The following is a 15,299-nucleotide window of genomic DNA, read 5'->3' on the forward strand; positions in this document are numbered from 1 at the left end:
AGAATTTACTCATTTTTTTAAGTTTTATTTTTCACTCAAGCTTGCAGAAGATTCTTGGTTGACATTCGGTTCACTAGTACATGTATTAATTAGTTTAACTAATGCTAATTATAATCTTGCTGATCTAGTACGTGTAATTAAAATGAATTTGGTTTATCTGTAAAAAGCGCTTGTCGTAAAATAAAATGGAATAATATCATTTTGCACTGCAGTTTTCAATAGTTTATTTCTTGATTCCATATATCCTTTATATATTTATCATGTCTAACGATTGCTTCAGAACTCAATTGCTAAATATACATACATCAATATATGTGATCTGTTTTTATTTTTTGAGTATCTTGGTATTCGGAGTTCACATTAAATAAACTACATTTACATTATATTTATCTGACGATTAAATTTATGAAAAATATGGATTCTTAATATTTGTTTGTGTCTTTTTTTTGGTGTAAATAGCGTGTGGCGCGATGTCCTTTATAGGTAATATTATATTTCTTAATGTCTCTCAAAGCGGAACGTATGTATGTTTGGGTACGGCGCGATATAAATATAATCTCTGTTTAGCTTTTAGTTTAGCAATGAGTTAATTCTGCTTCTGAATTGTATGGAGTGTTGTATGCAGTTCTCAAATCTTTCCCACCGAAGCACTGGACTCTGGTTCATGTAAGAACTCTGCCATTTGCACTTTCGTTAGTTTTCAATTTTTATTGGTTTTCCATACACATTTAGTATATATTTTGAGTAAATTTGTATAAAGGTTAAGGTAATGCGTTTATCTTTAGTAAGGCACTAGTTACACGTTAAGACGCCGCTTAACGTGTAACTACTGACTACGACACAAATTGCGATTGCAATTTGCGGTTCCCTTCTAAATACAAATAATTATTTATATTCATTCATCGATCCGGAACGACTCTTTAAAGCTTACGTGTACATTTCATTAGCGTATTCATTTCTAGATTTCATACATTTCTCTTAGCAACTACGGCACTGCACTGCTATCCACTCCTTCGAAACGAAACTAAACTAAACCACCTACTAAAGATAAAGACTGCCGGAATGGCCCGGTCCGATCATCGGACCCGGGAACTAGCGACTACGTGAAGCGACAACTGCCACAACGGGGTCTGAGCTTGGTGAGTGTTGGTGGTAAGAGGTTGGAATAGTGTGTACTGGTAGGCTGATAGTTTTCTTAAATGTTTCTGTTTTTTGGGGAAGGGATAGTACATTTCAGTGTTCGACTCGACTTAACGCTCGATCTGGCTGGATACGCTAGTTACAATGTCTAACCTAAAAGTACATGGCATTAGATTGGGGGAGAGACAGAGAGAAATAGAAAGAGATTGGTATTTGGTTAGCAATGGGGTTGTTCTAGTTTCGGACTACAAACTAAGTTTTGTTTCTACATACAAAGTTTAAAATGCAACGGGGGAAATTTAGTTCGTTTTGCTGGTAGCATCTTGTAGCTTTGTTCTTGTTCTGTATGCAGGTTAAAATTTATTTATCAAAATCCATTCAGTGATGCATGTAGTGTCCTGTGAGTGATTTTTTGAATAACAGGATATATATGTCGTGTGTGTGTGTATGCAGTAGTTTGTATTTGTAGTCGACGGCAGTAGTTCGAAACTTATTTCGCATTGGACTAACCTAGTTTGCAGTTGCAACTCTTGCCCCAAATCGCGGGTGTGCAGGCAAGTGTGTTCAATACTTTGATTTCTTGGGGGGATTACATGCATAGCGGGCTAAGAACTAAGTGCAGGATGGCGTTCCATTCAATTCGATTCGACCGCACCCTATCTTGTCTGACCCTGATATAGTTCTGAGCTTACAATGTTCGCTCAAGATTCGCAGACAAGGATGCTGCCGGGCTTAATACTTAGGTTCAAATGAAAAACTTTCAGTTTATTATAAAATTTTCACACTTTTTCGAATCTTAAAATGATTTTCGTATTACATGTTCGTATGTACTTATGTGTGTGTGTGTGTTGTGATTTTCTCGTAATTTTAAATTTAATTTTAATGTTATGTTTAGTGTAGTGTAGGCGTTGGCGTACGAGTATGAGAGTATGTGATGCGCTTAATGCTTCTGCTTCGACATCTACTTAAGATAACTCACATCATAAATCATAAATTAGACCATTAACTAAAACAAGCAATTCACATAAAAAAAATGTACACTTAAAATCATAAACACAATCGGATATTCCGTGCTTGCAATTCAATTCGTCGACATGGGCAGACGGTCAAAACTTAAAACATAGCGAGCTGACGATTCTACCAGTATAGGTTGAACATAAAATTATAAACTTTTACACTCTGTTCTATATGTTTCATATAATACATAAGGCCTTTGAAGGGAATTGAGTCAAATCTTAAAAATAAATGGATTTCTTCCTCGTCGTTATCTTAATTACTCTGACCAGCTTCGGAATTAAAACGTGGTCTATGCTAATGCAAATCCGGCAGTCAGTTGTCTGCATGCGTGTATATGCTTCAATATGTGTGTGTGTTTGTGGGCGGGTGTACATGGGCGTGGGCGTGGCATGTTGGAATGATGATAGTTCCTTGTGACACATATATTACAGATACAGATTTCATGGTTTTCGATCAATATCAACAAGCTGGTGCTGATTAATGCATCCCTTTTCGGATGTCACATTAGTCTAATGCTGATTTTGAGAGATTTTCTGGTTGTTTTTCTTGAGTTCTTGAGAAGGCGACTGTTGTCTTTTGTTGTTTCTGTAGTACTTTTGTTGATGTTCTGTGTCTGATTTGCATTTTGCTTTGGATTGTGTTTGTTTATACATATCGGATGCGTTTAGTTTAAGAGCTTTGCTACTGTTATCATTATGAGGTTGGCCAAGGTGATGCAAATGGTTGATTCTGTCAGATAGCTACCTCCGCTGACGACCACGTCCTTCTCCTCCAGGATCGGATAGTCGATGACATGAATGATTCCGTTGGTGCACTCCACATCTGGCCGGTAGACGTTGATCTTCTTGTGGTTCCAGGTAATCACATAGCCTGCAATAGGAATGGACACATATTAGAACAAGATTCTATTAACTTAGACCAAGTTTTATGCATATTCGATGGGTGGCTAATGCTAGTGGAACGCCCGATGTGAGAGAGCTATGTATGGGCATGGTTATGGCCAGGTCGGGAACTTTGTGGGCGGTGCAATTGGTGGGTTTGACAAACGACAGCACTCACCAGTCCATTCGTGACTAGCATACTCATCATGTAGATCTTTCGATTGGAAAACGGTACGGTTACGGTTAGATTTTGTTAGGCACAAGGCGAGAAATTTAGTTCGAAAGTTGTAGAAAAATATGTTGTACGGTTAGTAATACAGCTCGATAGGTGAGGACCAATAGAATCAAGTCAATTTTAAATGAATCGAATCGAATTGAATTGAAAAGAGAAGCAGCTGATTTCTAAAACATCGATGGCATATACTTACGTCCATTCTCCTCCTCCACGCGAATCTTTAGCGAGTCGCGGAATGTGGGCAGGATGACGCTGCCGCTCTCCTGCGAGTATTGCACGAGATCCTTCATGGTGTAGACGCGATCCGCAATGGCCAAGTGCCGCTCCAGAATGGACTTGGACTAGTTTCGATATATAAACGGTCAGTCGTGCATCAGACAAACTTGAAGCCAAAAACTTACATGATAGGAAAAGTCGGGCATGAACAGCTTCTTGTGAGCTGATGGGTAGTCCAGCTCGGTCTTCTGCCAGCCCTTGTCGCGGGGCACGAAGTAGGTGAAGAGGCGCTGCGTGTTGTTCAGCTGGTCGTTGAAGTGCGAGAACTCACCCATCTTGTAGGTGTCACTGTTGGGATTAATGTATTTAATTTTCGGCTTCTTCCATATTCCGATCATTCTTACCTCATCATGGGATCGGACTCCAGTTTTCCGAGAACAGTGGTGTATGGCACACCCAAAACATGATCGATGATGTGGACATAGCCGTTGGTCTGGGCCACGTCAGCTTGGATAACGGTGGCATTAACACCGCCACCCTCGACCGTGATGACGGCATCCGATCCCTCGCCGCGGACGTTGAAGTACAGGAAAGTGTTGTTGTTGACTGTGGGTACCTGGGCAATCTGTCCCCATCCGAAAAAAAGCTGGTAAGTATCCTTCTAGAAAGCTATGACTTCATTTAAGAACTTACCAAATTGGCATTCTTCTGCCGGATCTTCTCCACGTTCAAGCGGTCCTTGATGATGTGCATGTTCAAGATTTGCCTCAACTTTTTGCGATCTCTGCAAAGTGAAGGCATTTTAAAGGAATGTAAAGTATTAAAATGGGTTCAGAACTTACCCCAGAAGATTATTAATTTTGGATGAGTTCCAAGCCTCATTGCTGGGGGCCAGAATAGTGACCTCGGATAGGTTGTTGATGTCGTCCAGGACTGCTCCTCCATTGTCCATGATTACTTCATAGAACTTGCGCAGTGCGCCGTTCTCCGAGTTCTCCTTCAAAAAATAATTCGAAAATATTAATTAAAATTATCAATAACTATTATCTGTTTTATGTTCTAAAAGTAAAAAATAAAATTTAGCTTGGGATGTAAGGATACGCAAAAGCTGTGTTTTTTTGTTGTTTCTTTAGGCGCTCGATACGTTTACTAAAAATCAATACAACTAAGGATTTATCCGATCATAGGGTAAACCAATCATATAGGAAGGGAGATGGTTACTCTAGCCAATTTAGGGTGAGAATGATATAAGGTTGTCAAATATCTCCCTTCCGCTTTTTTGCTCTTTATTCAATGCTTTATAAAAAGTGTTACAGTGATCCGATTTAGTTGAAATATGCGCCGTTTTGTTCGATAATCCGTTTCCATCTAGACGGCAACTTCATAATACCTCCCTCGTAGAAGCCCCCCTCCTTATTTGCGAAGAACTCGGACAGCCACTTTTCACAAGCCTCTTTTGAGTTCAACTTTACACCACCAAGGGCGTTCGTCATGGACAGGAACAGGTGGTAATCACTTGGCGCTATGTCCGGGCTATATGGTGGATGCGATAAAACCTCCCATCCGAGCTCCCGTAGCTTCTGACGAGTCATCAACGAAGTGTGTGGTCTGGCGTTGTCCTGGTGGAACACTACACCCTTCCTGTTGGCCAATTCTGGACGCTTCTGGTCGATCGCCTGCTTCAAGCGGTCCAATTGTTCGCAGTAGATGGTAGAATTAAGCGTCTGGCCATATGGGAGCAGCTCATAGTGGATGATTCCCTTCCAATCCCACCAAACACACAGCAAAACCTTCCTGGCCGTCAATCCCGGCTTGGCCACTGTTTGGGACGATTCACCGGCCTTCGACCACGACCGTTTTCGTTTGATATTGTCGTATGTGATCCATTTTTCGTCGCCAGTCACCATCCGCTTCAAGAATGGGTCGAGTTCGTTCCGTTTCCGCAGCATATCGCAGGCGTTGATTCGGTCCACAAGGTTTTTTTGCGTCAAATCATGCGGCACCCAAACATCAAGCTTTTTTTTGTATCCAGCCTTCTGCAGATGGTTTAAAATGGTTTGGTGACTAACTCCCATCTCCTGGGCGATGTCACGAGAAGCCACATGCCGGTCTAACTCGATGTATTCCATGATTTGATCGGTATTTGTCGTCACAGGTCTTCCGCCGGCTGGCTTATCCATGGTGTCGTTTTCACCGGCTCTGAATCGTCGAAACCATTCCTCCGCGGTTCGAAGTGATAGAGTACCATCCCCCAAAACCCCATTAATCTCACGGAACGTTTCTCTAGCGGATTTGCCTTTAACGAAGGAAAACTTTAAAATAGCGCGAATTTCGGCGTTAGTGAACTCCATGTTTACACGTCTATAACTGGTGAACGCAATATCCAAACTAATCATGCATAGCGTCGTTTTGTAGGTTATGTCAAGACCTTTTAAATTATGTATAGTGTTGCCAGATACGAGCTCTGTAGCGCTTTGTACATAGCCGCGAAATTCAAAAGACAAAAAGGCGGAAGGGAGATATTTGACAACCTTATATATGTAGATTACTGCTTTTTGCTAAATGTAACTCTTTTTTTCATATTTCATTTGGTGATTCGATTGTGCGGTGATTGGGTTGGATGGCAATTTGATAGCAAAGCGTTGCACTGATGACTGTTGTGGTTCTGTACTTGTTCTGCTCGTTGTTGGTGTTTATTTTGTTACTTACGTTCATGAACTAAATCGGTTTAAGTTATTTAAATATTATTTAGTTGAGGCAATATATTTAAAGTTAACGCGACCAGTGTGCCAGAGTTGTTCCGCCACAGGAGAACGTTTGAAATGAAGCACAATTGAAATATATTTTATTTTCGATTCTTAAAGGCTTTGGGGAAATTAGCAGGCAGTCTTGATCCTTTATTTACACAATCATTTAACGCTATTGAACTGGCGTGCACGTTTCAGCAAATTGTCGATTACAAAATACAGAAACCCAAACTTTAACTCTAAATAATCTTAAAAGACTCGTCCAAATAAAATATTTCTGTTTCTAAATTGTAGGCCAATCGATAATACTAAGATTTTGTATCAAAAATACTTTAAACTAGTGCTGCATTTTAATAAAAGTGCATTAAAAGGTAGTTCTTGGGCCAAGCATACTCAAAACATTAAGGTTATATCGGGAAGGATGCCATGCAAATGGATTTCAAAGAAGATGCAACTCAAACGCAAATTTCAAACTAATACAAATATTGGATCAGATTACAGTTTTGTTTACCTTGAACGACTGAATACGTTAACGGATTGGTATTATTATTTATTGTCAATTTTTCGGTGCATCGGTTCAATATTAGAGCGATATGTGGTTGGGTTGTGTTTGTTGTTTTGGAAATAGTTATTCGGCATGTTGCGAGAAACAAAGGATTAGAGGTATGGATCAGTAAATTGACAAAAAGAGCGTTATACGATTAATTACAACAGAACTAGATTACAAATTTGGAAAACGAAAACACGATATGGGGCGCTGGCGATGGAGATTGCTGATTATACGCAGAAGATATAGCTACATATAGACGATTAATATTAAGACATGCTGGCTGACAGCGAGCGAGTTTGTAATGATCGATGATTGATCATTGATTGAAATGAGCGGCGATTGGGGGATCGAAGAGCGCCATTAAATTACCAATACATTCAATAGAAAACAATGAGGTTTATATGGTGTATGAAGTTCTTGTCCATTTCCGTCAGATCGAGCAAAGCGTTTTTTTTATTATTTTTATTTTTAATAATTTTTTATGCCAATTAGAATCGCTTTGCGCAACTGATTCAGTTTTTAATGCAATAACTGCCAGTGAAATGCATTTTGATAAGGAAGTCTGATTCACAGAGAAATTTACATGAAATACATTGCGTTTAGGCATTTTTTTTTGGTTTTTGGTTTTTTTGATTTTTGGCAATACTTACATTACACCCAAAATTTTTTTAAAATAAAATTTATATTTTAAAAATTATTTTAAAATAAAATTTTGCTATTGATTTTACTTAGAACCGAATCAGAATCGCATCGAATTTGTATCGATTTGGGTTTAAAATTCAGTTCTAGGTAAAACGAGTCTTTGGGTTTTTCGAAATTATTAATCATAAATGGTAGGTAGGTAGGAGGGGTTCTCAAATCTAGGTCTTGGATCGATCGTGTATCTTTACTGTATGTGTCTAAATGTGGATATCATGTGCATTTTGGTTTTGTTTAGCTTTGCCCCCAGTTGAGCGCCATGGAAATTGGAGCCTTGGAGACTACTACTCCTTAGCAGGAACTTCTTTTTTTAAGATGGGGCTCAGCTACAGGCAAAGTAAAGCCGGGTGCTCGAAATGTGTATATGTTTTTAGCTCTAGTGTTTAAGCATTCGCCGGGGCAGCTGGCAAGCGACTTAATTGGTTATATGTCATTGTTTACAGTATCTCCGGAGCTGCCTCCAGCTACTTCTCACTCTCAGTGCGTGCCGAGCCAATCAAAATGCCAAGCCTGTTCGCAAGCCGCAGGCACTATCACTGTTTCTATTTGTGTGTGTGTGGTGTGGTTCTGACCGTCTGTCAGTGTGGGTGTTGGTGTTTCTACAACTTCATTGGATGGGGCTGTTGCGACACCCCACATACCTGCAGGAATTGGGTAACCGTCGTATCGATGATCATCAGCGGTCGGTGGATTAGATGGACGACTCCGTTGCGCACTGGAATGTTGGCCTTGACGATCTCGGCCAGGACGACGCCCTCCCGGTGCTTACTATCACCCACAATCGTGTTGGACTTGACGTACACTGAAATAAAAAGGAGGTACTAATGAAGAACAAGCTCTTTCGATAGCAAAACGATCTTACTTTTTCCATTCTTTTGCTTGAAAAAGCTGACGGTAACCTTGAGAAGGTCCTCAAAGGCGGCGGAAGTCTTAGGATCGTCGTGCTGAGCGGCGGCAGTGAAGATGACAGTGTTTGGAATCATATGGCCATCAATGACCTTAGCATCCACGAGGCTGCTGCGAGCCGAGAGCTGCAGTTACAAAAGAACATTAGATCATTATAGGAAAGAATTGATGGATAAAGGCCAACCTTGAAGCCCTCGTCAACGGGAAGAAGGAAGGTGTGAGTTCCGGGAGACTTGAATACCGACTCCTTCTTGGCCAGGGTCACTTGGTTGCGGTAGGTGCGCACATTGAAGTTGTCCAGGTTGAGCTGCTCGGCCTGCTGCAGGAACTTCAGGGCGTCCGGATTGCTGATGGTGTCCGAGTCGCCAGACTTGGCGGTTAGCGGCTCCAGCACCTCATCAATGATGTGCATGACCTGTTTGGGGAAAGGGGAGAGGTAATTAATTTTAATCGGATGACTAGGTGGGTGATTGGCGGTCACTGACCTGGCGCTTTCCACCGCTGTTGGTCTCTACGCTGAGCGAGGGAATGATCCGGGCATTGTTCACAAAGATGTCGCCATTGGAGTTCTTTGTGATGTAGAGTGGCGGATTGCCAGCCATGTCCGATGACATGGTGTTGGGCAGATTCTGCTGGCTGTACGCCGCAGTTGCTGCAATTTGAAGTTGAAAATTGTTTATTATTTTAATTATTTTAAATCAGATCAGCAGTTTGGTGAGTCAACTCACTGATGTGGTAGAGCACATGGGCAGTTTTGCTCTTGTAGCGCTGGAAGGCTTCGTTGGTGGGCACAAAGATCGTGCAGCTGCGCAGCGAGAGCGTCGAGTTGGCGATGGGATTGCTTTCCAGCAGGCTGTAGAACTGCAAAGATAAAAACGGGTTCGTTACACTCATTCTCTTCGCTCTATTGCCAATATATCTTGTCGAACCATGTGAGGAGTTGGGGATTTTGGGTGGCGGTGGGCAGTGGGTGGCTTAGCTAGCTAGCGGCTTGTGGGAGGGTGAACTTCAGGGTGGCTAGACTCTGGTTGCTGGGCGGTTTTGGCAAAACGGCAACCGGCCATTTCCATAGCAACCTCAAACAAACTAATAAAATGAGGAACAACTTTATGCATGTCCTGGTTGGGACGTCTGCCCTGGACGTGGGCATGGAGGAGAAGGAAGGTTTATTGAACCAATTACATAAGTCTCGGGGGTGGGACTGTGCCCCGCCCGAGTGGATTGTGTGTCATTCAATCGAGAGCGGTATGTGAAAATGCATTTTCCAGCCACCCCCAAATAGCGACCAGCCACTGACCCTAAACCAGGCTTCGGGAGTCAGTTGCTGAGCCGGTCACCACCTGCACCACCATTCCTCTGCCACATGTGGCCGCCTTCAACCGCACACTCTGCGGCTTCCCGGCAAAGCACCGACCGACCGTTCGACCACCCGTCTGTGCACCACGCCCCGCTGCACATTCTCAGCCAGCTTTATGAGGTCCTGTAGCTGTATAATTGTGTATTTGTGTGTGTGGGTGCAACGAGTCCTTTCGAGGACAACACCTTTTTCTGTGCCCTCTTTTAAAACGCTCGCTGCGTGTTTGTGTTTTCGTTTGCCCAGCATGAGTCATGGCAATTTGGCTTTAAAAGTCGGTCCTTTCCCTTTCCCTTTTTAGAATTTCATTTTCCCTGCCGGATTCACATATCTATACTCTGGCATCGCCAATACACGGCAAGAAAAAGTAGACAATACTTCATAGATACTATGGTTTTTATTCTATCAAACTATATTTTTACTTTAATTAATTAAAACCTTATTTATTCTAATATTGAAATTAAAAAATGTATTTCAGAGTATTTCCCCCAGTGTTTTATATATTTTTTTTAGGTGCTCTCTATATATATTTTTTTGTTGGTAACTTGAGACCGTCAGTTGTCGAGGTGGTTGGCGTGGTTGTCCTTTTCGTGGACATTCAAGTCGACCTGGCTTTGTTCTTATCCCGTCTCCTGTTTTCTGGCCCTAACTGGCCGGTTTCTATTACGCTCTCGAAATGTTTTCGCTTATCTGGCAGGATACAGTGCCCTGCTGCTAAGTGGGGTATTAGGGACTGGAAGTGGCATATGTCAAAGGTTGATATGGGATACGATACAGTCAGGTACAATGGTTTCCCTCAAAGAGCGCTACAGATTCGAGGGAAACTAAATTGAATAGAAAGTGTATGGACACAGAGAAACAAGTTATATCGATCGGAAAACATTTCTGTTTATTTTTTTTTAATAAAATTGAAACACTTTCACTTGGAAGCCATTTTTCATTGCCCATCTGTCAGCATCCTCTGCCAATTCCACCCCCTTGGGAGTTACAAAGAAGCCTTTGACAATTAGATGCAATTACTTTTCATAAATTTTCGTTATCGGATGCTTTGCATGAATGATGAAAAGCCACCCATATCCTAACGAGTTTCCGGCTCTATTGGCACACCATCGCGATAAGCCGAAAAGGGGGAGTTCCCAGGGGAGTCTTTTCCAGAGGCTTGGCCATTCGGCTGTAATTGTTAGAGTATTATCCTGTCATCGATAAACAGATTCCCATCTCCGCCCGGGACGTCTCATTTACTATGCAAACAGTCTCCGCTTAACCGCCAAAAGTGCTCCCGGGCGGGAGGATGGGGTTTGAAGTTTACGAGTGCCCGCGGGGGTCCATTGACCCCTTTGGTCTGGCGAGACGCACCCCAAAATCAAGGGCACATGAGTCAGAGGACTAGACGGCGGAGCAAACACTACGGTTAACTAACTTAAGTCGGAATCGAGTGATATTAGAGTATGGATGTCTTTTGGGTTTTGTTTCAATAGCTTAACAGTGTTTGGTGTTGTTTTTGGTTTTGTTTTGGAGTTGCAGCTTACCCTGACTGGCATTAGACGCCTCAAGGATTTGGCAGTGCTCTGAAATGGAGAAAGAGAGGGAAGAGAAAGAAAGAAAGAGAAAGAAGAACCGCTGAGAGTTCAAACTTGTGTTGTGTTTCTTTCAATTTTTTTTCAATTTGTAGCCAAAAAATTGTACTAATCTCGTGCCTAAGCCAAAACAACTACAAAAACAAACATTATGGAGGGGGCGTGGCACTTGAGGAAATTTCATTTCCATCATCTAATGGAGCCATTAAAACTAATTAGCCAAGAGATGCCAAGCTTGGTATTCGTATTTCGGGTCTAGGGACAGAAATCGGAGAAGGAGCAGGAACAGGGGGTCGGTTGGTTCAGATCTCCCTCAGTGTGTGAGTGCATGTTGTATAAATAAATTTAGTTGGTACAAATTATATATGCATATGTATGTATGTCGGTGGTAAATTTTTGTTTTGTTTATAATTGCAGCAGCAGAAGCAGAGAACAGAAGCAAAAGCAAGAGCAGTCTTATCAAAACCCCGTCTCGAGATTCCGTTGAAACATTTCTCTTTTAATTGGCAGGAAAAAGGGGGGCCCCGGAATGGGAAGAAAGGGGACCGGCATCGCTACGAGGCCGTTTCACGCCCACGCCACGGATCCACGGATCCGTCGTCGTCGTCGTCTATGAGCATGTGGATCCATTAAGGTCAGTCGTGGCTCATTCATCGCCTCGCCTGAAATGGAGCTCGTCATATCAAATAACGCGCCTTGGCATATAGCATTGTAATCTTAAATTAAATTTAATTGAATTCGATGATGCTGCGAGTGTATGAGTATGCATTTAAGCAAGTGCACTGAGAGAAATATTCAAATCTATTATCTACTCTTGACTCTGACTTTGATACTCTAAGAAATAATAAACTCAATCATGTACTATATTTCGTATCAGATAGCAATGATATGTTAGATGATCTTTCTACTGGGGACTGGGTTTTTTTTTACAGTGTATGGGTATAAGTCAGCCTAGACAGAGTTCAGTCAGCCTCCCCCACTCAGTCAGCTGCAGTTGCATCAGTCAAAGGTTAAAAATTAAAATTAATAAAACGAAGAAGACGTTGACGCACGACAGGAAGTGGGGGTCGATTGCAGGTCAACCGATGCCCAGGCCCGCACATGGTCGGCATGCTCTCAAAATTCATTCATGTAAATTAATTCTAAAATAAATATTCCAAGCCTTTGATACCTTTGAGGAAATTACTGGGTTTTGAGGCTCTGAGGGATTAGCAGGGAGGTGGTATCATCAGATCGGTTGGAAACCATCTCTCTCCTCCCGATTTCCCGGTGATCCGCCAAGCAAAACCACAAGCCGTAAGCCGCAAACCAAGACGGTCTCAACCTATATTTATCTAACCCATCAGTGCAGGCATACTTGTAATGAGAAAAAGAGGGCCGACTCGGCCTAAGAAGATGCGGATACCCTACGAAAACAATTTTATCTTGATCCCTGTCCAATTTGGGAGGATTTCTTTAAGCGTGAACTTGACTTACAAGATAAGGCAATAAATTCTCATTGACTTGAGAACCCATGGAGGGCTAGCTAGCGGGGGAGATAATAAATTGCAAACTATGCGAATTTGATAGGGGATCGGATATTATTTTAGCCATACATGTATGTTTTATGGGAAAAAATTTACATAATCAACGAAAGATTGTATTCTGCCCCGGACTAGAATATCAATCCACCCTGAACAGCGTTAGTACGCGACCGGAAATGTTTTCCCTCAAAGCGTGGCAAGTCACCATACCCTAACCCGGAGTAAGGGTGCAAATGAGCAGGCCCGAAACCCCCTCCTTCCTCAAATGGCTCGCTCTGAATCGTCTATGCAACTTCCCTGAGACCCCGCCGGTTCAGAGACACTTGCAACAAGACTACAGCAATTACCACCGACTGTGGCACTCTTTCTGGCTGTTTGTCGCACGCTTTCTTTTTGGCTTTTGGCTGGGAGGTACTTCTACAAATAGTTTCAAAATTGCACACAAATAAAGGTGGTTCTCTCTAACCTGACCCGGCTGTATTAATTATATTTTTTATTAATTAAGAAAGGGAAAACATACGGTGTTCTGACAACCCCTTTGATCCATCACCCCCTTAACGCGCCCATGTGTGGACAACACATGTTGTTCTTGTTATTTCAGCCGCGTACCTTTGTTGGCTTCAGACTTTTTATTTATTTTTTTACTTTTTAATGTACTTTTCTATGTGTGGAGGTTTTTTATATTTGGCACTTGTGTGTGGCAGCGTGTGAAGGTGTAAAGAGCCAAACTAAATATAAAACTGTTATGCTCGGTGGACGTTAACGGGCAGCGTTTGTCTGCTGCGGGTTCCACCGACTTCTCTTTAATTTATGTGGTTTTCCATTTTTACATAACAGGCTCCGCCATGCATACCAAATGCGTCCAATGTGGAGTTCACTCCCGGCCAAAAACCAGGAGGAGCATGAGACAAGCCAGCATCGATTTTTCGCAGCACCCACAACAAGTGAGAGATGGTGGCTCAAAGGTCAAGGACGATGCTACCTGTGCCCAAATGCGGGCGCCCTGAGCCATCTATCCGTCCCTCTTGCGCAGGCTCCTTTTCCGGCCTCCGGTACCCTCTGTCCCCTCCACCCACTCGCAGGCTCTGTCAAGGCTTTTCCTTTCAAGGCCAGCGCAAAAGTGTCGATTTCGCTACACTGTCGAACTTTGCTAAACTTTTCTCTCGGGGATTGGAGGTTCCCATACCTTTATCTGAAATGACTAACTGGTGAGAGAGATCTTAAAGTAACACTTTCAAGTATAGTTTCTTTGATGAGAAATGGCTATATACAGGCTCTGAGAACTAAATAAAAATTCAATGTATGGGTCATGCAGGCTATTCTTTTGCCCCCAACTGTACAAGGGCATCCATAGAATGGCTTGTGTGTGGACTCCAACGATTCTGCTTCTGTTTTCTTCTTCTTCTCCATCCCCCCATTCCCCCCAAGCTCTCCTGCCTACATATATGGGCCATATACAGTGGCGGGGCTTGACTCACCTGCGAGAGTTCCGAGTCATCGCGCAATTTGTCCGCCAGGTCGGCGGCGGCGGTGGCTGCGCTCGCGGCGCATAGCAGCACCAGAAGCAGCGCTGCTTTGGCGAACATTCTTTGAGCAGCAAACGACAATCGACTAGCAGGCTACTGCAGGTGACAAACGGCAACTAACACCTGTTCTGGGCGGCGCAGCGAGGGGGTGGCAGTATTTTGTTATTGCAGCGGGTCACTCGCTAGTGATTAAGATCTGCAAGTTAAATGCAAAGTGTTGGGATACAAAACATTGATTCACAAATGCCTGAAAAAAAAGAAGAGTTCTTCTGCCTTGAGGTCACCGTTTTACTTTTTTTTTCACAATTGGCCACCCAGGGCAATACCGTTATGTCACATAGCACAAACACACAAAAACAGAAGCTTATTGTGCATTATTTTTGTCCCGTTTGCTGTGTTTAATTATTATGCGCATTCCAAATCCGCGGTCTCTGCTACTGCGGGGCACTTTTTTTTAATTTTTTTTTCTTTTTTATTGTTTTTTCCTCTTCTTCAAATCTTAACTTTTCGGAAGCAGCCTCGGCGTCTTTTTTTTTTTTCTTGGAAAGCCAAGTCGCGGTTTGGCTCTACACAGAATTATGCAATGTTGCAATTTTCAAACAGGGGGGAGCTCTTTTCTTTTCTTTCACAAGCCGGGGTCAGCGCGGGCTAATCAATACGAGAAATTATACCTTGGCAGGCACCTATTTAGAGTTATTTTCTATGCACAGTATGGATTTTCTCCGCTCGCAGGAGGTGGAGGGGGAGAGCAGTACACACCAGTCTGAATTAGAACCGTTTTGGTCGGGTTGTTTTTGGTGAGTGTAGAGCGTTTGCTGGGAAACAAGTTTTCGTCTCAGCGAATCGACTACCAAACGAAGCTCGGATCAGAATTCTTTGGAATTTTGGGAATTACCAGGAAGGGTCACTTTTTGGTATTTTCCTCCAC

At 42.5% G+C, this 15,299-nt stretch overlaps 1 protein-coding gene across 6 annotated transcripts; it reads right to left on the minus strand.

The window, feature by feature from the left end:
* Window positions 1-4: 4 nt before the first annotated feature.
* Window positions 5-15,236, minus strand: Fas1 (fasciclin 1). Of its 6 annotated transcripts, XM_070281554.1 has the most exons (15): window positions 15,131-15,236; window positions 14,324-14,567; window positions 9,120-9,252; window positions 8,877-9,043; window positions 8,576-8,806; window positions 8,348-8,516; window positions 8,127-8,287; window positions 4,332-4,486; window positions 4,183-4,273; window positions 3,894-4,114; window positions 3,675-3,837; window positions 3,467-3,614; window positions 3,217-3,252; window positions 2,902-3,027; window positions 5-1,293 (listed from the first exon to the last, which is right to left on the minus strand). In XM_070281554.1, the coding sequence occupies exons 2-15, from the start codon at window positions 14,429-14,431 to the stop codon at window positions 1,289-1,291; spliced, it is 1,914 nt and encodes a 637-aa protein (XP_070137655.1). In that variant the 5' UTR covers window positions 14,432-14,567; window positions 15,131-15,236; the 3' UTR covers window positions 5-1,288. The 6 variants fall into 6 exon arrangements, with proteins under 6 accessions (XP_070137655.1, XP_070137656.1, XP_070137652.1 ...); XM_070281555.1 differs by lacking the exon at window positions 3,217-3,252; XM_070281551.1 differs by lacking the exon at window positions 5-1,293 and having other exon boundaries at window positions 1,877-3,027.
* Window positions 15,237-15,299: the final 63 nt, after the last annotated feature.

This window comes from Drosophila bipectinata, chromosome 3R (assembly GCF_030179905.1).
Source record: "Drosophila bipectinata strain 14024-0381.07 chromosome 3R, DbipHiC1v2, whole genome shotgun sequence".
Lineage (NCBI taxonomy): Eukaryota > Metazoa > Arthropoda > Insecta > Diptera > Drosophilidae > Drosophila > Drosophila bipectinata.